The 21,936-nt window shown below is 40.9% G+C and overlaps 3 protein-coding genes across 5 annotated transcripts in view; 2 read left to right on the forward strand and 1 right to left on the reverse strand.

The window, feature by feature from the left end:
* The window catches only part of LOC117407633 (zinc finger protein 184-like), a 156,734-nt gene extending 138,849 nt beyond the window's left edge, over positions 1-17,885 (reverse strand). Inside the window, exons 1-2 of one of the 3 annotated variants that reach the window (XM_059017939.1) lie at positions 17,341-17,885; positions 10,124-14,478 (exon numbers count right to left, since the gene is read on the reverse strand). In XM_059017939.1, the coding sequence (XP_058873922.1) occupies positions 13,178-14,478; positions 17,341-17,881 (1,842 nt within the window). In that variant the 5' untranslated portion in view covers positions 17,882-17,885 and the 3' untranslated portion in view covers positions 10,124-13,177. Of the gene's footprint in view, positions 1-10,123; positions 14,491-17,340 lie in introns of those variants that run through there. The other 2 variants (XM_059017938.1, XM_059017940.1) reach the window with 2 other exon arrangements.
* The window catches only part of LOC117407634 (piggyBac transposable element-derived protein 4-like), a 60,269-nt gene that overhangs the window by 9,006 nt on the left and 29,327 nt on the right, over positions 1-21,936 (forward strand). The gene's annotated exons all lie outside the window — the stretch shown is intronic.
* LOC131724928 (zinc finger protein 271-like) lies at positions 2,464-7,255 on the forward strand. The gene is made up of 2 exons (XM_059018005.1): positions 2,464-3,159; positions 3,609-7,255. Exon 2 carries the CDS (start codon positions 3,617-3,619, stop codon positions 5,204-5,206), a length of 1,590 nt encoding a protein of 529 aa, XP_058873988.1. The 5' UTR covers positions 2,464-3,159; positions 3,609-3,616; the 3' UTR covers positions 5,207-7,255.

The raw sequence follows: 21,936 nt of genomic DNA on the forward strand, positions 1-21,936 counted from the left end.
CCTATGGTTCTCGGTGAAGGACCTCGACAGCCCCCTAGGAGTCGATGCACTGGCTCACGAATGGCCGCCAGGGCTCCTGTACGCATTTCCACCGATTTCGATGCTCCCCGCCTTCTTGGAGAAGGTCAGGGTAGAGCAAGCGACAGTGATTCTGATCGCTCCTCGGTGGCCTCGGAGGATTTGGTTCCCGAGTCTGGTGCAGTTGTTGCACGGTCGCCCGAGGGAGCTCCCTCTGCGAGCGGACCTGTTGTCCCAAGCCCAAGGAGGGCTATGGCATCCGAACCCCAAGCTCATGCAGCTATGGGCTTGGCCCCTGAGCGGGAGCGCCTGTCAGCCTTAGGGCTTTCGACGGCGGTTATATCGACCATTCAAAGTGCGAGGGAGCCCTCCACTCGGTCGCAATATACGTATAAGTGGCAATTATTTCAGAGTTGGTGTCTGGCTGAGGGCCATGACCCGGTCTCCTGCCCTATGGCAGTGATATTACAGTTTCTGCAGAAGCTGTTAGACGAGGGTAAGTCTCCCTCTACACTTAAAGTGTATTTGGCCGCTATTTCGGCTTGCCACGTACGCATTGACGGGTTATCACCTGGTTGCCATTTTTTGGCATCTCAGTTTCTGAAAGGCGCAAGACGCTTGCGGCCTCCAAGAACGACCAGTTTACCGTCGTGGAGCCTTGATGTGGTGCTGGAAGCCCTTACCAAGGCACCGTTTGAGCCTCTCCACAGCGTGGATATGAAGCTCATATCTATTAAGACTGCGTTTTTGCTGGCTGTGGTATCAGCAAAACGCGTGAGCGAGTTACATGCACTTTCAGTGCATCCTTCTTGTACTCGTTTTGCAGGAGACGGTTCTAAGGTCTCCATGCGCCCTAATCCGGCCTTTTTACCAAAGGTTATATCCCCGTTCCACATGAACCAGTCAGTCGAGTTGATGGCGTTCCATCCTCCTCCTTTTTCTTCCCCAGAGGAAGAGCGGTTACACATGCTCTGCCCTGTGAGGGCATTGAGGTGTTATATTGACCGCACAAGGACTGTGAGGCAGACAGAACAGTTGTTCATATGCCATGGTTCTAGATCTTTGGGTCAGCCGCTGTCTAAACAGCGCCTTTCCCACTGGATAGTGGATGCTATTAAATTAGCGTATGAATCTGCAGGCCTTCCTCCACCAGGGCAGTTGAAGGCGCATTCTACCAGGGGTATGGCGACATCCTGGGCCCTCTTTCGAGGGGTGCCGGTGTCTGATATTTGCGCGGCAGCCAGTTGGGCTACGCCGCATACTTTCATGAGGTTTTACAGGCTAAATGTGCTGGAATCCTCTGCTCCGTCATTTGGAGCATCTGTGTTGCACTCTATGACGCCTCAGGTTGCGGACGTCTAGAGTAGGTACAATATGGTGTGACTATTCCACCTTGGGACAGGTGTCATTGCGAGCATAGACACTGAGGTGCAGCTCCGCATATGCCTAGATGTACTGCCTACGCAGTTGCGTTATGACGTAAGTCTGTCCTACTGCCGAGAATCCTCCCTCGCGACGGCTTGGGTACACTGTTCCCATACCTTGATGGTTATTTTCGACTTGAAAGGGAACGATAGGTTGCGGATGCAACCCCGGTTCCCTGAAAGAGAAAATAACCATCAAGCCGCGAGGTCGCTCTGGAGGCCTTCACGGCCTGAAGGGCAAAAGAGGAAGTGACTCTCCGCGCGCTGCGTATAGTAAGCTCCCAAGGGGGCGGGCTTACACGGCAGCTTGCGCGGAGGCCTATCGGCAGCTTTGACATAAAGCTCAGCCAATCCCTACTGCCTGACGGCAATGTCCCATACCTTGATGGTTATTTTCTCTTTCAGGGAACCGGGGTTGCATCCGCAACCTATCGTTTTGTGTTTCTACCTAGCAACATGACCTGAATGCCGTAGATCCTGAAAAAATAATGGGGATTGTGGAAGGGTGGGGAATTCACTTACACAGGAGACAGAAAGGTGGAGTTTTAAACACCACTCGGGTGCACAATTTATTTTTACCACAAGGTGGCACTGTTGCGCTGTTATTACCAGCAATGGTAGAAGTGACCTTTTGGTGCACAAAATAATAATCAAAAACAAAAGGTACAAAGAAAAAGAGAAAATAAAACACTTAACAAAACTACAAAATAAATGTGCTGCACTCTACAGCGTTTCCCCGACCGTCGCTATCCGCACGGCCCGGGTCTCCCGTCCTACACTCCACCATTCCCTCAAACTGTTTTATATATGCTTTTGGGGTCTGCCCAAGGTTACCTCCGCTAATACTAAATTTATTTTCTTGTTTGTTCTTCTGTTGTTCTCTGGCCGTTCTCGGTCTGGGAGCAGAATTTCCGCTGGCTCGTTTTTCGTTCTATAGGGGCAGAGCTGAGGGAGCAATAGAGCGTTATTTTATAGACCCAGCAACCCCCCCCCCCCCCCACAACCAAAAGCCCACCTTCCAACCATTCAGAGAGAGGGAGAGACCGCACACCCGCTCCCAACCTCTCTGTGTCATCGCCATGACTGACAGGCGGATCTTACGAGACTGCTGCCCTCTTCCTGCTGAACCATGCATGCGCCAGACAGTCAGCACAGACCTCTCCCTGTTAAGTTACTTTGTTGTTTCTTTCTGTGGCTAATAAGTAGCTTTATATATGAATCCTAAGCAAAATTACACAACATCCTACACTTTGGTCTTGACTTAAGTTTAGTGGCCTTGGTGTCCTCTACACATTTTTGCCTTGCCCTTTTTTGCCAATTTAGAGCCCTGTTATATTATATGTAAAATATGGTCTGGCTTTTGTTTTGTCCAACATTTGTTGGAAAGTCAATGTTTGCTCAAAGTAACTGCTTGAGAAAATTGCAGTGATTTTAAACCACTGCAATGAGCAAACTGCATTCCCATCTTTGCCAGCTGTGCGCTTGTCATACAGTAGGATCCTGTTCTGTTTCCTTGTCACATCAAAGGTGTTGCACATCTGCAGATGGAGATTGAAATTGAAGTAATCCACATGGCAGTGTATCAGTTTGTAAAACAGATGCAGAATTGCTTGGCAGTAATTTTGACATAAAACTGCTGCTTTTACTCCATGATTTGGTGATGTAGCAACGGAGGATGAAGTTTCACACTGGAACTCAACAGGTGACTCCTCTACAGGTACTGTCATGTGACTCCTTGCCCCGGTCTCTAATGGGATTGCATTGTGAATTGCCTAATCATCAGGAGCCCATGTTTTTTGATACTTTGAAACAGCTTTGTTCATTATATGTCTCTCTGTAGCTGAACATTGTGCAGCAGCGCAGCCACTTCTATCTGAAGACTGATGCCACTTCAGAAGCATTTTTGCTGAGTTTCGCTTCATCTCTGTTTAAAGCTTTTTATTAGGCTTTTCTTCTCTAATTATTTCATTTTTACTTTTTGCTTTGAGCGCATGGTAACCACCAGTACCTCTTGCATTCTATGCCATATTACAATGAGCACACCAGGTTAGAATGCTAAATAAAATGATATAAAATGTGCTTTGTGGTCAGTAGGACGCGGTCGGCACTAATGTTTATGAGGCATCACAAAATGCATTATATGTAAAATAAAAATCTGTTTTTCAGCTACAGATATGAAGCTTCCTGAAGTGGAACCTGTCCCCATTAAAGAAGAGACTCCAGAAGATCTAGAGCCTGTCCACATTAAGAAAGAAGTCACAGCTCTGGAACCTGTCCACATGAACGAGGATAGTCCTGTACTACAATCAGTTTATATTCAAATGGTTGTTCTCAATCCTATAACCTTATTCAATGTGCAGGGTTCACAATTACAAAGTCTTGCAGTACACCAGCCACATCACACAGGAGCTAAACCACACCACTGTAATAAATGTGGAAAGAGCTTCACTCATTTGAGAAACTTTAAAAGACACCAGCGAGTTCACACAGGCGAGAAACCTCACCAGTGTAATAAATGTGGGAAGAGGTTCCCTGATGTAGGAAGTCTTAAAAGACACCAGCGAGTTCACACAGGAGAGAAACCATACCAGTGTGATGAGTGTGGAAAGTGCTTTACTCAATCAGGAAAAGTTAAAAAACACCAGCGAGTTCACTCAGGAGAGAAACCACACCAGTGCAATGCATGTGGAAAGTGCTTTACAGAATTAGGACGCCTTAAAACACACCAGCGAGTTCACACAGGAGAGAAACCACACCAGTGTAGTGAATGTGGGAAACGCTTCGCTGTATTAGCAGGCCTTAAAACACATCAGCGCATTCACACAGGAGAGAAACCACATCAGTGTAATGAATGTGGAAAAAGCTTCATTCAATCAGGAAAACTTAAAAGACACCAGCGAGTTCACACAGGAGAGAAGCCACACCACTGTAATGATTGTGGGAGAAGTTTCACACGATTAGGAAGTCTTAAAACACACCAATTAATCCACACAGGACAGAAAACACATCACTGTAATACATGTGACAAGAGGGTCTCTCGATCAGAATATCTTAAAGCACACCAGCACATTCACACTGGAGAGAAACCACACCACTGTAGCGATTGTGGGAAGCGCTTCACTCTATTAGGAAATCTTAAAAAACACCAACTAAATCACACAGATGAGAAACCACACCGCTGTGATACATGTGAGAAGAGCTTCTCTCGATCGGAATATCTTAAAGCACACCAGCGACTTCACACAGGAGAGAAACCACACCACTGTAATGATTGTGGGAAGAGCTTTACTCAATTAGGAAATCTTACAAAACACCAACGAATACACACAGGAGAGAAACCACACCACTGTAATTATTGTGGGAAGTGCTTCACTCAATCAGGAAATCTTAAAAAACACCAACGGATACACACAGGAGAGAAACCACACCACTGTAATGAATGTGGAAGAAGTTTCACTCGAATAGACAACCTTAAAATGCACCAACGAATTCACACAGGAGAGAAACCACACCACTGCAATGACTGTGGGAAGAGCTTCACTGAATTAGGAAATCTTAAAATACACCAACGGATACACACAGGAGAGAAATCTCACCACTGTAATGAATGTGGGAGAAGTTTCACTCGAAGAGACAACCTTAAAATGCACCAACGAATTCACACAGGAGAGAAACCACACCACTGCAATGACTGTGGGAAGAGCTTCACTGAATTAGGACATCTTAAAAGACACCAATTAATTCACGCAGCAGCGAAACCCTGAATGTTGGGAATTATTTCATCTGGTGGGACACATAAGAACATAAGAAAGTTTCCAAACGAGAGGAGGCCATTCAGCCCATCTTGCTCGTTTGGTTGTTAGTAGCTTATTGATCCCAGAATCTCATCAAGCAGCTTCTTGAAGGATCCCAGGGTGTCGGCTTCAACATTCCGGCGCCTCCTCAAGACTCACCTCTTCAAACAGCACCTGTAGAACTCCTCTGTTTGTATCCTGGGACACTATCACCCTTCATTTAAATGTGCTTCATTTTGCTCTTATCTGCCCCCTATTTTACTGCATATAACCCTGTACTTCAGAATACTGAAATCTGCCAAATGTTTAACATAGTATTTTGTACTTAATCATTTCCTGATGTAACTATCACTATTTAATCATATCCTGATGTAACTTTCACTATTATCTGCTGTATTATTGAATTGTGGTTTGTCACACTTGAACAAAAATTATTGTATTTCTTGCTCTTATTGTATTACTTGTAACACTTGAAATGTATTTTCTTGCGATTGTAAGTCGCCCTGGATAAGGGTGTCTGCTAAGAAATAAATAATAATAATAATAACAACATTACAAAACCAGGAAATTCTCACAAGACAAAAACCCTGTTACTCAAGAGATTAATGTCATTAAAAAACTATTCATAAAACTTGTGGAGTTTAAAATCTTTTTCTTAACAAACAAGCTTCATAAAATTAGTAATAATAATAAAAATCCTTCACAGACTCCTCAGACATGTTTACTGCACAGGCTGCTTTTACACTTTGAAACAGACAAGAGGATACCATTCCGGTCAGAGACATCAGAGCTTCAAACGAAACAGACACTTTGAACACATTCCAAAGAGGGAGACACTATTTCACCCCCTCGCTGGTAAGAGAGAGACGTGCCCGGATGTTTATCTCGTGGAAGATGTTGCTTTCCGATATCCCACTGACTGAGACTGCAAACATGAATTACTACAGTAACTATTGACTGCGACTTGGCTTCTTCATGTCTAAACCCCTGGAGCAAGGTGTAAACGCTGGGCTTCTCTTTGCATCCCTCCAGGCTGGACCGCGGAGCAACGCCCATCGCAGGATTGGTATTCTTCTTACTCCTTCATAAGACTGCTTTAGTTCTTCAAAAGAGACTGAAACATCCCTCTAAATCAATTACACAATTTATCGAGTCTGCAGTGCATCACGTAGAATTATAATGCTGTTTAAATGCTTGTAAGGATGTGTTTTCACTTCTACCCTGATCGTTTGCTGTTGAACCTTGTTAGTATGTTTTATTAAAGATGGTTTTAAAATAAGTAAATACTAAATATAGTTAGGGCTTCTGATTTTCGGTTTTAACCGATAAAACCCGATTAAAACACTCCTGATACAAAAAAATAGCCAATAAACACTGAAATGTTTAATCAATTCACGTTGACTTTACCCTTTTCACACTATAAAATAATAATAAATACATTTCTCAGTGCTGCTGGGCAATGTCCCGCCTTCCTGACTTGCATCCATCATTGATTCGTTCTGAATACTTTAAACCCGCCCCAACTACTGAGTGACAGCACGTTCCTACATTTCTATTGGAGACTCCGCTTGAGAGATTTAAAACGAGATTAAAATCAGGGTGCAGGCTTAGCGGGATTTCAAGCTGTATTACAGTTAAGATACGAAGGATTTAAAACAGAATTGTGGTGAATTGTACAAAGATGTCTCCACACAAAAACCCCAGAAGAATGTGCCGTGACCAGAGGGATTTCACTGTGGAAGACAGCAAAGGAAAGAAGGAACTTAAGTGTGCAAGTACTGTCCAGTTAGTATACATATTTTGACACACACACACACACAAACGCTCAAGCATTTTGGAAAGTAACCGAAAACACTAATTTCATAGAGTACATCAAAAACGAAAGCCCCGAAAAAAACAATCTACATAAAACTCGAAAATAGCTAAAAATAAGCACTGAAAAATACAATTTATAAAACCCGAAAAACAGAAGCTCTAAATATAGCACAGGTGTAGTATGTGTAGGTGATGCTTGATGTAGGTATTTCTGAACTATTGCTCATATCTAGTAGCTTTTCTCTTCAAGGTATTTAGCTTCTGAATAAACTTTATTTTCTCAAGTAGTTTTTTACTTTGTTTGTTAAACATCACTATCAAGCATTTAGTGGAACCCAAGACATTGTTAAACTGAGCCATTCTAATATTACAATATCTCACGTGTTTGAAGTAAAAATACACATTCACACCCGAGTAAGAACCTCCGATCCTGCTGAAATAAGAAACTGTATTTTAACTTGGAATATGTGCGTCTGTGGTGGACCAATTAAACCTGAGACATGCAACATAATTAATACATTTCCATCACATTAACTTATTAAAACCAAGTGAACATGTGTGAATGCAGCATTTTAAAATGTAGATATTGTTAAAACATTATCATTTGCTTCAGTAATTTGTTATATTGCAAACTTGTAAAATGTATTTATCCCACATTATTATGCATACTGTATTTAAAACATTTAATTAATGCTATGATAGGTTGAACATTTTCTGAGTTAATATGAGTGAATAATGCATGACTGCAAAGTTTCCGTTTAAGTGAGTTGTTACCTTTTGTTTTGATGATTTTACAAATAAAAATCCATATGAAATTTAAAATCACAAGAACCTTGAAATTAAAATATCTTAAGATTGTAAAACTCTTGAGTTTGGGTGGTAGAATATCTACGAGACAAAAGTCTAGTAAATCCATATAGATTGTCTATCTCCCAATTAAAATATCATTGAACGCGTAGAGTGCATGATGCGCTCTGTAATCTGGACGTCGCCGGTTCGAGTCCACGGGGCGGCGCAGAATTGGCTGAGCGCCACCTGTGGGGGGGGGAGGGTTAGGTCGGCCAGGGTGTCCTCGGCTCACCGCGCACCAGCGCCCCCTGTAGTCTGGCCGGGCGCCTGCGGGCTTGCCTGTAAGCTGCCCAGAGCTGCGTTGTCCTCCGACGCTGTAGCTCTTGGGTGGCTGCATGGTGAGTCCGCAGTGTGAAAAGAAGCTGTTGGCTGACGGCACACACTTCGGAGGACAGCGTGTGCTCGTCTTCGCCCTCCCGAGTCAGCGCAGGGGTGGTAGCGGTGAGCTGAGCCTAAAAATAATTGGACACTACCAAACTGGAGTGAAACTAACAAAAAACTGATTGGTGACTACTAAATTTTAAAAAAATGAAATACAATTGGAATAATAATGAGGCAGACACAGCATTGGGTGTTGCCACTCGGGTATCAGATTATATTCATGTTCATGCTTCAGAATGAAGCATTCATTTTGGCATGAGGTAAACATTTGGATAGCCACAGCCACAGTGATGAAATTACATATCATTGTATCACTCTGGTTTTTGACTATAGATTTGTTATTATTTTAACACAGTAGTACATTCATTACTACAATGATATGGAATTAGTTTGCTATTGACAATACACATTTGATTTAGGTAATGATGAATCAACATTTAACAGACATATTTTAATGCTTTGCGTTTGCGTTGCTATGATGTTTCATCCTTTGTAAAGATTATTCACTTTAAATGAATGAGTTTGTAACATACACAATTAAATTACATTAAGAAAAATTACAAACTCTGTAGGGTCTAACATTGTGAACTGTGATGGCTTTTAACATGCATATGTAATATTTCAATATACTGTGTTAATAGTTTATAACAAATACTAGTATTAATGCCATATACAAATGTTAGGAAATTCCTTTAAAAAAATTAAATTAACTTCAATGCTGCACCTTGAAGCCCCAAAAGTCAAGCAATTTTTCTTATTGTTAAACTTCACTAAATGTGGACATCGGTACATACTTCTGAAATAAATCTGTATGTGTGTGCAGATGGTCCTTCTCATCAGGCCTGTACAGATGCAGGGGATCATCAATACTGCTGTACTGTCCCTACAGATTATAAACTGCACTGTATAGTATCTGTACCTCTTGAGATCGATGCAGGGTGACATGATGCTGTACTGTCCCTACAGATTATAAACTGCACTGTATAGTATCTGTACCTCTTGAGATCGATGCAGAGTGACATGATGCTGCACTGTCCCTACAGATTATAAACTGCACTGTATAGTATCTGTACCTCTTGAGATCGATGCAGGGTGACATGATGCTGTACTGTCCCTACAGATTATAAACTGCACTGTATAGTATCTGTACCTCTTGAGATCGATGCAGGGTGACATGATGCTGTACTGTCCCTACAGATTATAAACTGCACTGTATAGTCTCTGTACCTCTTGAGATCGATGCAGGGTGACATGATGCTGTACTGTCCCTACAGATTATAAACTGCACTGTATAGTATCTGTACCTCTTGAGATCGATGCAGGGTGACATGATGCTGTACTGTCCCTACAGATTATAAACTGCACTGTATAGCCTCTGTACCTCTTGAGATCGATGCAGGGTGACATGATGCTGTACTGTCCCTACAGATTATAAACTGCACTGTATAGTATCTGTACCTCTTCATATCGATGCAGAGTGACATGATGCTGTACTGCATCCGTGTCGTTGTTTGCAACTGATGTATATCCTAATGTATCTATCACTGACACTGTTATCTGCTCCGTTATTGAATCGTATTTTGTCATATTCTTGTACTTGCTAGAACCGAAGTAATTGTATTTTATCTTGCTCTTAATTGTATTAATACTTGTACTGTGATTCTTGAAATGTATTTTTGTTTACGACTGTAAGTCGCCCTGGATAAGGGCATCTGCTAAGAAATAAATAATAATAATAATAATAATAATAATAACAACTGCTGAAGCTGCATGCTAGAGGTTGTATCCCCACCAGTTTAATGTAATCTTAATTGTATAATAAGTAACACTATACACAGGGTCACTTTCATGTGTCATGTTTTATTAACTAAAACCACAGAGAAGTTCTCAGTTTTAATACAGACAGAAACATAGATTTGTTTATGGAATGGAACGGTATCATTGAACTCCCGACCGTACCATAACAAAAAAAGTGAGAGGGGGGAAAACGAAAATCCTATTTCCTAAATTAAAAAAATGATTATTAGTTTCCCTAGTGTTGAAAGCACAAACACAAAAAAAAACATTATCTCTGATTAGCAGTTTTAATCCAGACAGAAACACAGATGTGACCCGTGTGTGCTGAGCAATATATTCCATGTCTCCCTATTCAGTGCAATGGAACAGTCGCAAGTCACTCTGCCTAGCAATGATGTCAGGCAGCAGGGATGTCAGACCGTTATCTTTGGGGTTCAATTTCTGTAAAACTAGGACCCCCCAAAATATATTAATACCCCGTTGCACATCTACACCCCTGGGACAAAGTGTATGCAGAATGCGGTTTCTTAAATTTGCTATACTTTTTGAGATACAGGTGTATAAAAAACATCCCAGTCATTTCTACGCTGTATCTCAAAAAGTATTCAACCAAACGCTACCCCATTCACAGGGTTGTTTGCGCCTGCCAATCCGACCACATGTAAAAATGTTCATGAACATTGCTGGGGTTTTACAATTACTGTTTTCTCATTGATATTCTGCCCCCCCTAACCCCCAAAACTAGTTTTAAAATCATAAGATATTTAAATTAATGTGTTTGTGATTTAAAGTTTAATTTTCAATTGTAAACTCATAACAAAAGGTGAAAATTCACTTGAAACAGTAACTTTGAAACCTAATAGGTATCTTTGGAGCCATTCCAACATTTTTCATATTTTATAAAGTCAAGCAATGTTTCAACCTATTACAGCATTTTAATAAAATGGTTCAAATTCAGTGTGCTTAATAACTTGGGATACATACATTTGACCCATTTTCAATACAAAAAAATACTGATGATTGATAATGTCCTTACCAGGTGCTGCATTCACAAATGTTCACTCGATTTTAATTTTTAGTTAATGTGAAGGAATTGCTTGAATTGTTGTTTAACCTCCAGGGTTTACCCTGTTAAAATCCCCAGCCCCTCACAGACAATTTCCACCTGGGGGGCTGTGCCCTTAAATAAATCACAATATCTTCCAAAGTATAGACAGCACAGGCATGGTTCAGGGCTTGAATTCAAGGTAACCCCTTGGGCATCAGGACTAAAACCTCAGGTGTGATAAAAGTCTTACTCAGTACCACACTGGAAGGAGATCTCCAGAAAAAAATACATAAAAAAACAACAAACGCTTTTCATTTTTTTATGTTCTATAGTCATTTTTTCAACTTGTAGCATATGAAAAGAGCCAGATTTGTTTCCAGTGCTTCACCAACATGTCTACTATACTGGGTTAAAATTTGGAACTGTTTGAACAAAGGGATCAAATTCTACAGGAGTTTTTACAAAGCTAAGCCCAAGGGTCCCCAAACCTCTCCAAAAATAAACACTGTGTAAATCTTTATGTCCAGTGATACACTAAGTTCTAAAAGGGATGTTAATTTCTGCACCACAGATTTACCTTGTAAGTAGAAAATACAGGTCTTATTATAAAGGGGTCTAAAAGTCCTTAAGCAGTTTTGAACATCTATTTCCACTAAAACAGGTGAGCTATTGTAATATTTGAATGCCGCAATTTAACAATATAATGTATGCATTGGGTCCCACGTTGTTAAACATGATCAATGAACAGCCAACTTGAGGAATTAAAAAGTTTATTCAGAAGCTACAGACTGAAAAAAAATACTAGATATGAGCAAAACTTCAGAAACACCTACATGAAGCATCACCTACACATGTTTAGACAACAAATATTTTACAAACATTTAAACACCATGTGGAATGGCAGGGGAAAATCCATGTGTGCAGATAAACATTGTTTGGTGTTTATTGGTGATAGGAAAATGTATTATTCCTTTTAAAACTGGTGTTGGTATTTTGTGTTACTTAAATTGTGTTTAGTTAAAACACCATGTATTCTGATTTTAAAATGCACGTGGTTGTGTTTATTTCAAATGAGTATGTTCTGTTATTGCTGTTTGATTTCAATGCATTTTGGGTTCATTTAAAAACACGACAGTGTTTGTTATTGTGCATGGCAGCGTGGATGGGATTTGAAACCCCTCCACAGAATGCGACCACCTCCGGTCCGATTCATTAATTGTTAATCTGGTCACATGCATAAAAAGCCTGCAGCTTTCTGTGTTAAGTGTGGGTGTTCAGAGGAGGAACGTGTGCGAGAGTGAGAAGGGAGAATATCGAAATCAAACACGAAACTAAAAATAAAACTAGAGTAGCCTGCAGGATCAGTGAAGGTGACTGCCCGGCCTGACTGAGGTATTGCTTTTTTTTTAAGGTGTTCCTGGTTTGTTTTGTTACTCTTTTTTCTTTTGCTCTGTGAGCAGTGTTTTCTGTTTAAATATTTTAATTATTTCCGTTTAATAAAAACAGCACAAGCTTGCTTTAACCCAGCCTGCCTGTTTGGCCGCCCTATCACACACCATTATAATTCTAAGCTATGCACTGCAAATTATGTTACCTTCCTTTATGACTCAGAGGGATGTGCAATTGCCTTTTGAAGAATTAAAGCTCTCTTATGAAGGAGTAAGAAGAATACCAATCCTGCGATGGTCGTTGCTCTGCGGTCCAGCCTGGAGGGATGCAAAGAGAAGCCCAGCGTTTACACCTTGCTCCAGGGGTTTAGCCGTGAAGAAGCCAAGTCACAGTCCTGCCTTTGTAGCGCTGCAACAGTCTTTCCCTTCTGGTTTTAAGAAAATGTTTTAGCAGTGGACAAATTTCCGGGCATTCGCAAGCATGTGTTCAAAGTGTCTGTTTTGTTTGAAGCTCCGATGTCTTTGACCGGAATCCTCTTGTCCGTTTCAAAGAGTAAACACAGCCTGTGCCATAAACGCTTCTGAAGTGTCTTTGTGAAGGAATGTTTTTTGTTTGAGTCTTTTAAGGAAGGATTTTTAACTACATGTTTTATGAATAGCTTTTTAGTGACAGGGTTTTTGTCTTGTGAGAATTTCCTGGTTTTTAAAGTTTCCCCACCAGCTGAAACCTGGTTTCTTTCCTGTGTGAATTCGCTGGTGTCTTTTAAGGCTGTCTGCTCGAGTGAAACTTCTCCCACATTCATTACAGTGGTGTGGTTTCTCTCTGTGAATTTGTTGGTGTCTTTTAAGATATCCTGATTCAGTGAAGCGCTTCCCACAATCATTACACTGGTGTGGTTTCTCGCCTGTGTGAAATCGTTCGTGTCTTTTAAGTTGTCCTAATTCAATAAAGCTCTTCCCGCAATCATTACAGTGGTGTGGTTTATCTCCTGTGTGAACTCGTTCATGCCTTTTAAGTTGTCCTAATTCACTAAAGCGTTTCCCACAATCATTACAGTGGTGTGGTTTATCTCCTGTGTGAATTTGTTTGTGTCTTTTAAGATGTCCTAATTCAGTAAAGCACTTGCCACAATATTTACAGCGGTATGGTTTCTCTCCTGTGTGAATTCGGATGTGATTTTTAAGATGTTGCAACTGAGAGAAGCTCTTTTCACATTCATTACAGTGGTGTGGTTTCTCTCCTGTGTGAGAGTGCTGGTGCCTTTTAACACTCTCTATTCGATTGAAACTCCTCCCACATTCATTACAGGCGTGTGGTTTCTCTCCTGTGTGAATGTTTCGGTGTTTTTGAAGATATGATAAATAAATGAAGCACATTCCACAATCATTACAGTGGTGTGGTTTCTCTCCTGTGTGAATGTGTTGGTGTTTTTTAAGATGTGCTAAATAAGTGAAACGCATTCCACAGTCATTACAGTGATGTGGTTTCTCTCCCGTGTGAATTTGTTGGTGATGTTTAAGATAGTCTAATCGAGAGAACCTCTTCTCACATTCATTACAGTGGTGCGGTTTCTCTCCTGTGTGACTGCGTTGGTGTCTTTTAAGGGATGATAAACGACTGAAACTCTTCCCACAATCAGCACAGGGAAATGGAGTCGCTCCCGTGTGATTTCCCTTGTGAGTTTTAGGAGAGCCTAATTGCCAGGAACTCTTCCCATTTTCAGTAGAACAAGGCAATGTCTTCAAGTTGCCCCGGGTTTCAGAGTTGTTCACACACACAGAATGTGCAGTCTCTGTACTCTCCACAGTAAGTGGTTGTCTGTCTTGTACAGAGGGAATTTGAACTCTCAATGTTTTAAAATGTTCTTCTTGTGGTGTCGTCTCGCTGTGTTTCCTGCTCTGTGGTTTGCCACTAGAAGAGTTTTTGCAGCGGGGTGATGGAGTGGAGTCGTGTTCTCCTTCATCTACTATAGAAGCTAAATAAAGAAAGAGACCAAGGTTATTGTAAAGCATTCTTACACATTCACTTCTATAGAGTTTCCCCTCATAACCACAAACTCTGGTGAGTGTACATTTAGAGAATACAGTCAGATCCTCTTAATATCACTCATGTAAATGTCAGCCTACTTGTATATAACGGGTGTCAATGAGGATAAGCAAAATTCATTTTAAAACTACCTTTAACAAAACATATTCACAGTATTCAAACTTTTTTTCAGTAGTTATTAAGAACAGCAATGGTAGCTTACTTGTGCAATGTCAAGTTAATTTTTTTTAATACATATTTTATTTCCCGAATGCCAATAATAAATACATCTTCTCTGCTCTTAAATAATAACCTGTATCAGTAAATATTTTAAGCAATACGAGCAATTGTGATAAAGAGAGAAAGAACCAAAGCTGTAAATCTCCCTCCTGACCAGAAAGGGCGCTGTGTAAGGTTGGTAGTACGCTTCCCCATAGACGGGTCGACTCGACTGTCAGTGGAAACAGGAAGTCGGCCATCTTGGTGGAGGCATGTAGCTGTAAGTACCCGAAACGATTCCCATTCGAGCAGCGATTGGTTACACCGGGGTGCTGGTCTGACTGCAGGGAGGAGTTGGGCAGTGCAAAGGGGACACAGCTACGGGAGTGCGGCTCTGTGCGCTGAAAACATCGCTGACGCCCGGAGCTTTGGTTTCTTGTTTTTGTGTTATTATTATTTTTTTTATTTTTTTATTTAGCAGACGCCTTTATCCAAGGCGACTTACAGAGACTAGGGTGTGTGAACTATGCATCAGCTGCAGAGTCACTGACAACTACGTCTCACCCGAAAGACGGAGCACAAGGAGGTTAAGTGACTTGCTCAGGGTCACACAATGAGTCAGTGGCTGAGGTGGGATTTTAACCTCCTGGTTACAAGTCCATTTCTTATTTTGACATGTGAATGTACGTTTAATAAACTGTGTTACTATCACACTACCATAATGAAATAAAAATCATTTAAAAACACAGTTCCTGTTCATTTCACATATTATAGAAAATAACCAAAGAATGAACACACACAGTAAAATACAGAGATTACTGTGCCTGAGATATTAGTTTATACATGCATTCACTTATAGTAAACCTATTTCTAAAGTTTAGAATATTTCAAAATGAATTAGACCTTTTTGAAATTTAGAAAATACAAATAGAATGGACTCTTGACCGGAGGGTCGTGGGTTCAATCCCAGGTGGGGGACACTGCTGCTGTACCCTTGAGCAAGGTACTTTACCTAGATTGCTCCAGTAAAAACCCAACTGTATAAATGGGTAACTGTATGTAAAAAATAATGTGATATCTTGTAACAATTGTAAGTCGCCCTGGATAAGGGCGTCTGCTAAGAAATAAATAATAATAATAATAATAATAATAATAATAATAATAATAATAATAATAATAATAATAAAATGTAAATAGCTTCTTGCTGTAGTGGGCTGAAAGAAACAACATGAGACCAATACGCAGGCGGTAATGAGGCAGTAAAAACAAATCTGTTACTTCTCACAATTCTAGGATTCAAAATGTACCCAGTTATGCATTGCCGAAATCATGTGGACATCCTCACTTCAGCACAGGAAGTTAACCTTTGTATATGTACAGCAGAACCTCAGAGTTACGAGCTGACCGCTCTACCCAACACCTTTCAACCGGAAGCACGTGATCACTCACCCATGAGCGCAATGCAACCACATAGGAGCTCCTATAAGCAGCAGGCTAGTCACGGAGAAGGACAAATTACTGAACCAACAAACGTATCCAGGAAGGCGGATTTCAAAGCAAGGACAGGCAATTTTACTGGGACATTTTAAACAAAGCACAGGGTTTGATTTTCAAGCCAAAAGGGGGCAAGCTGCACGGATGCATTCTGTTTAAAACAAGCACGACGTTAACCCAGGTTATTCACAGACGTGTTTTTGCTACAGTTACGATGCCAATGGTAATTTAAGTGTTGCCCTTTTTCCCATTTCTAGTACCGTTTTAAAGACTTTAGAACCATAACAAAATGAATATTGCATGACTGTGCTGTATCCTTGTGTTATTCCTCAGATTGGGGGGGTAGACAGCAGGCGTCCACATTCAATAAAACCATTGAAAACTCATTTTCAGAGTTAGGGGCATTTCAGACTGATGAACCACCTCCATTCCCAAGGGGTTCGAAACTCTGAGGTTCTGCTGTATTAGTGAAGCCCACATGCTTCGTTACATAAACTGAAAATTGATGCGTTTTAGTGGCGTTTATTTTTAATAACCAAACTTTTCAATAGAGCAATACACCCCGCCATTCATCTCTGCATGCTTTCAATAGAGCAATACACCCTGCCATTCATCTCTGCATGCTTTCAATAGAGCAATACACCCCGCCATTCATCTCTGCATGCTTTCTATAGAGCAATCCACCCTGCCATTCATCTCTGCATGCTTTCAATAGAGCAATACACCCTGCCATTCATCTCTGCATGCTTTCAATAGAACAATACACCCCGCCATTCATCTCTGCATGCTTTCAATAGAGCAATACACCCCGCCATTCATCTCTGCATGCTTTCAATAGAGCAATACACCCTGCCATTCATCTCTGCATGCTTTCAATAGAGCAATACACCCCGCCATTCATCTCTGCATGCTTTCAATAGAGCAATACACCCCGCCATTCATCTCTGCATGCTTTCAATAGAGCAATACACCCTGCCATTCATCTCTGCATGCTTTCAATAGAGCAATACACCCTGCCATTCATCTCTGCATGCTTTCAATAGAGCAATACACCCTGCCATTCATCTCTGCATGCTTTCAGTCTTACCTGAAAGGTGTTCACGTTCTGCTGATTCTACCTCGGGACTTTCCTCGTTAATCTGGACAGGTTCAAGTGCCGGGGTCTCCTCTGTAATGTGGACAGGTTCCAGCTCAGGAAGCTCCTCTTTCACATGGACAGGGTCTAGTTCAGGAAGCTCCTCTTTAATGTGGACAGGCTCCATCTCTGAATCCTGCCTTTCACAAGGATAACCCAGCTGTACCTTCAGAACTCGCAGGTGGTGTTTCATGGTGCTGTGGTGTCTGAAATCTGCCCCGCATTCATGACAGTTATATGGAGTCTCTCCAGTGCCTGTTTGCTGCTGTCTGTTCAGGATTACTGAATCTTTAATATGGACTGATTCTAGTTCCGGGCTCTCCTGTTTAATATGGACTGATTCTAGTTCAGGACTCTCCTCTTTAACATGGACTGATTCTAGCACAGGACTCTCCTCTTTAATGAGGACAGGTTCCAGTTCTGGGGTCTCCACTGTAATGTGAGAAGATGCCATTTCTGATTCTTCTCTTCTACCAAGACTTACCAGTGTCATACCAGTACCTAAAAAAAACCAGAAGACATATTTTTTTATTTTACATATGATGCATTACACACCTTAGAAAAACGTGCTCCCGAATGCCTGCTATTGACCACAAAGCACATTTTTTCATAACTTGTTTCAGCATTCTAACCTGGAGTGCACATTACAACATGGCATCTAATACAGGAGGTACCAACGGGTACCTGCACTCCTTAAAATCTAAAAGGAAAAAGAAAATAAAGAGATGACGAGCCTGAGAAAGCTACAGATAGAGCTGGAGAAACTGCAAACATGCTGCTAAAGAATGCGGCTACAAGCCTTATGAAGAACAGCCCTGAAAGAAAAGAGCATGGAATTATCATGGATTCTCAGATAGAAGGGAGACCCTGATAGAAGTGGCTGAGGCATGGAGACCCCAGACAGGACCTGTAGGCTGTGGAGTGCCCCATGTTAAGACTGCTTTGACATTTTCACAACTAGAAAGGTACAGTTCAAACTACATGCATAATATCAGTTGCTGAACAATATTGAGCTGACGTATGCTGTCTTAGCATTGATATCTACCTGGAGCAAAATTATTTTTGAATATTTAGATAATGTGTTATGTGACTTTGTGTCTCATAATTCAGTCCGTTGTACGATGAAGACCTTTTGAAATAGTATACATTTAACAATGAAAAACGTACATTTCTAATCTGTACATTTCTAAGCATGTATCAGGATATTCACATATTTACAGCCTGATCTTAAAAGCAATTCACTTTCATGTGTACAATAGTTCCAGTTTAGACTATTTGAGAAAGAAACACTGTTTCCATGTAAATTAGGGCATCAATAATATCATACAGTGACATGATGTTGCCACAAGCAGGTTCCAAAAATGGGGTGTAAATTATTAATGGAGAATGTAAACAAACTGGACTGTCAACAGCTTTCTCCTAACGCAGTGTATTCAATGACTCCCTAATGCAGTGTATTCCACAGGCTTTCTCCCCCTCTTTCAATAAAGCCCCCCTCTATAGATCTGCATTCCAGTTTCACTCACCTCTCTCAGTGATGCTAGAAGGTGGCGTTTCCTCCTGCAGGATCCGCTCATTGGCCTGGTCACACCCCAGCTCAGTCACTTCCTCCTTGATCTCAACAGTCCTGTCTGCAGAAACAACCCATCGAATAGGAAGCTCTGGGCTGATGTGAGCTGCTTCCATCTCAGAAACTTCCTTTGAGTGAAGCTGATCCATTCAGACTGAAGAAAGGGAGACAAGACTGTTAGATTGCATATACAATGTTGTTTTTTTGAATTTTCACAGAACTCACAACTTTAGTAAACTATATCATGCATGAATCCAATAGTATTTAAAATCGCACATCAAGCCTTATTTGAAAGGTTCTTGATATCTGCTGCACCTTTGTAATATGAATTCCTCTGTGACCTGCAACAGACTGAAGCATCTTTCAAAAGGCATGCAAGGCTATTCCACCCCTAAAACACAGGGATTCTTCTATTATGTAACGTTTGTTACATTAGAGAAACCTTTAATATCAGACACATATCTACAAGCATGAGAAGTTATTATGGAACACATCGACGGGGTTGAATCACCCTCATTAACGTTGGGTTACGCGTGTCACTCTGGTTCCCTGAAAGAGAAGACAACCCCCAACATACTTTTGGGAGATCCTGCCGCAGGTCGGGGACTTACTGAGCGTTTTAAAGCCGAATGAAACCTGCCGAATCACGTTATCATAACATATTGAATTACATACCGCGTCGCATTTTTACATATACTTAAAGAAAAACTGAACAAAAAATGAAACACATTTACATTTCAAACTCTGACATGAAATACTGTACTACGATTACGGCTTCAGGTAGACTTTTGAGACGGTAGCTTCTTTGATTACATGACGCTGAATAACAGATCTAAATTATGTTAACATAGTTTTGTTTTTTTTGTCTCAATCCTAAAATTATCGGTGATGCAAAACGTTTAGATATAACCCTTCATAAATCTACTTCGGATTTTGTTTGTCGAAATTTAAAATTAAGTTTGAACCCCACCTTCCTACACAACCCCTACCTGCGGTACACCCGCGTCAAAAAGCTCTCCTGTAACTATACAATGTAATTCAAATCGTGAAGTTGTGTTTTCAGATAACGTTTTGAAATCGACTGTACTGTACTATGAAAAAAAGAGACATGAATTAAACTACGACATGTTTTGTTTACCTCCCTCTCTCTCTCTCTCTCCTCTTTCTCTCTCCTCTCTCTCTCTCTCGGCGTAAAGTTGTTTTTGTTTCTTTCTTTAGTCGATCTGGAGACTTCTGTTTCTCATCTAAACCGTCACTTTAAATAAAACCATTCAGATATAAACAAGAAAGAAAACAAAGTCCAAACTGTTAATAAATTAAGCACAACACAATGGCCCACACTCTCAAAAGAACGAGCAGCAGTTTGGAAAACAAAGCCAATGATTGAACACGGGAAGCGCAAACCAGAGAGACGAAACCGGCGCCATTCCGGATCCACGGAAGGACATTTCGTGATAAAAACACAGCGCGGTCGGAGCCAACATGGCGGACTCCGGCATCCAGTTTCATACCCGCCTCTTCTCAACGCGATCCCGCCTTTGCCTCGAAGCTCAGCCAATCAGATTCGCATGCTGGGTTTAAAGGGGTTTCTTCATCCAATAATACGCGACGGTTCCATCCAGGCACGCCCACTGCCAGTGACGCTTCATTTCATTACAGGAAATAGAAGCGTTTGTTTTGTTTATGCCGGTGAGAGAGCTGCAGTCTTTGCTGATTTTAAAGCATTAATTTGTATAACCTGCTGTTTATGTATTTAGTTTTGGGTAAAACTGTTTCCTAAGTATTTATATATTTTCAAAAAAGTAAGTAATTCTGAAACAAAGGGTCTTTTACTGAGAAAACGAGCGAGCTTTAATTTCTATCATAACTCTGCAGGATTCTGAATCACAAAAGTTACTCCTTGCAAAGTAAGACCAGTTTAAAACTAAAACCAGTGAAGATGGACGTCAGCGTCTCCGTGTCGTTCTTTCAAGACGAGCTCGCCTCTACCATCGAGCACGCAGTGAAAGCGGCTGTAGACACCGTCTTGTGCCAAATCACAAAAGTTGTCGGCGGCAAATTCACTGAATTCCAAATGGAAATGGCTGGAAAGGAGAAAGAGAATGAAAGTCTGAAGCTGAGATTGGAAATATCAGAGAGCGAGTTGAAAGCAGTGCGGGAATGCATGAACGCTGCAGATGCAGACATTAAACAACCTCTCAGAAACATGAACCCCGACTGCAATGAACAAGACTTTCAGAGGAACGAGAACCAGGGGTTATTTCAAGGTAAGGTTGATCTTTCTGATGGTATTGTTTGGTCATTGCAGCTCTTTCAATATCTTTTTAGTCAATTGTATTGGTGAGGTCTTGACTAGAATGTATCTTAATACACCTTTAAAGTGTTTATTATGAGTGCTGTTGCAACTCGACTCTACTGTCCCAATATTATTATACCAGTCTAATGAATTATCCAGACTATATGAAAGTACTGGTCTGTGTTTGTAAATTTAAATTTAAACCTTGACCAGTCTCACTAAGAGACTTGCATTGGGATTAGTCAATAGACAATAAAGGCAGTACTGGTCTATATTGCTAAATCTTGACCAGTCTAATTAGGAGACTTCAATGGCTGTCCTTTAGGTACAGGGATACCTTGTATGGAGTAAACTGTGAGTAGCAAATTAAACAAGCCTATAGTTCCATTGAGACTTTAACAAACCATATTGCAGAGGATCAGGATCATGATTTGTGAGCTTTGATATCAAAATACAGCAGCAGATTGGGGTTTCATGTTTGATTAAACTGTTAGCATGTAAATATATTTGAGATAAAGTTATTTCCTTTGAAGTCTGGGTGACTCTCATATATTTGTGAGTTCCTAAAGCCGATGGACACTGCAACAATACTCCTGTATTTTTAAACAGGGCAATACCTGTATGTTTACTTGTCAAATGCTGCACTTTGAGCCTTAGGTTTGATACTTTTAAGGACAAACAG

The sequence above is a fragment of the Acipenser ruthenus genome, chromosome 58 (assembly GCF_902713425.1).
Source record: "Acipenser ruthenus chromosome 58, fAciRut3.2 maternal haplotype, whole genome shotgun sequence".
Lineage (NCBI taxonomy): Eukaryota > Metazoa > Chordata > Actinopteri > Acipenseriformes > Acipenseridae > Acipenser > Acipenser ruthenus.

What these genes read in the sequence shown, in the direction of transcription:
- LOC131724928 (XM_059018005.1), top strand. Translation starts at nt 3,617, where the DNA reads ATGAAGCTTCCTGAAGTGGAACCTGTCCCCATTAAAGAAGAGACTCCA.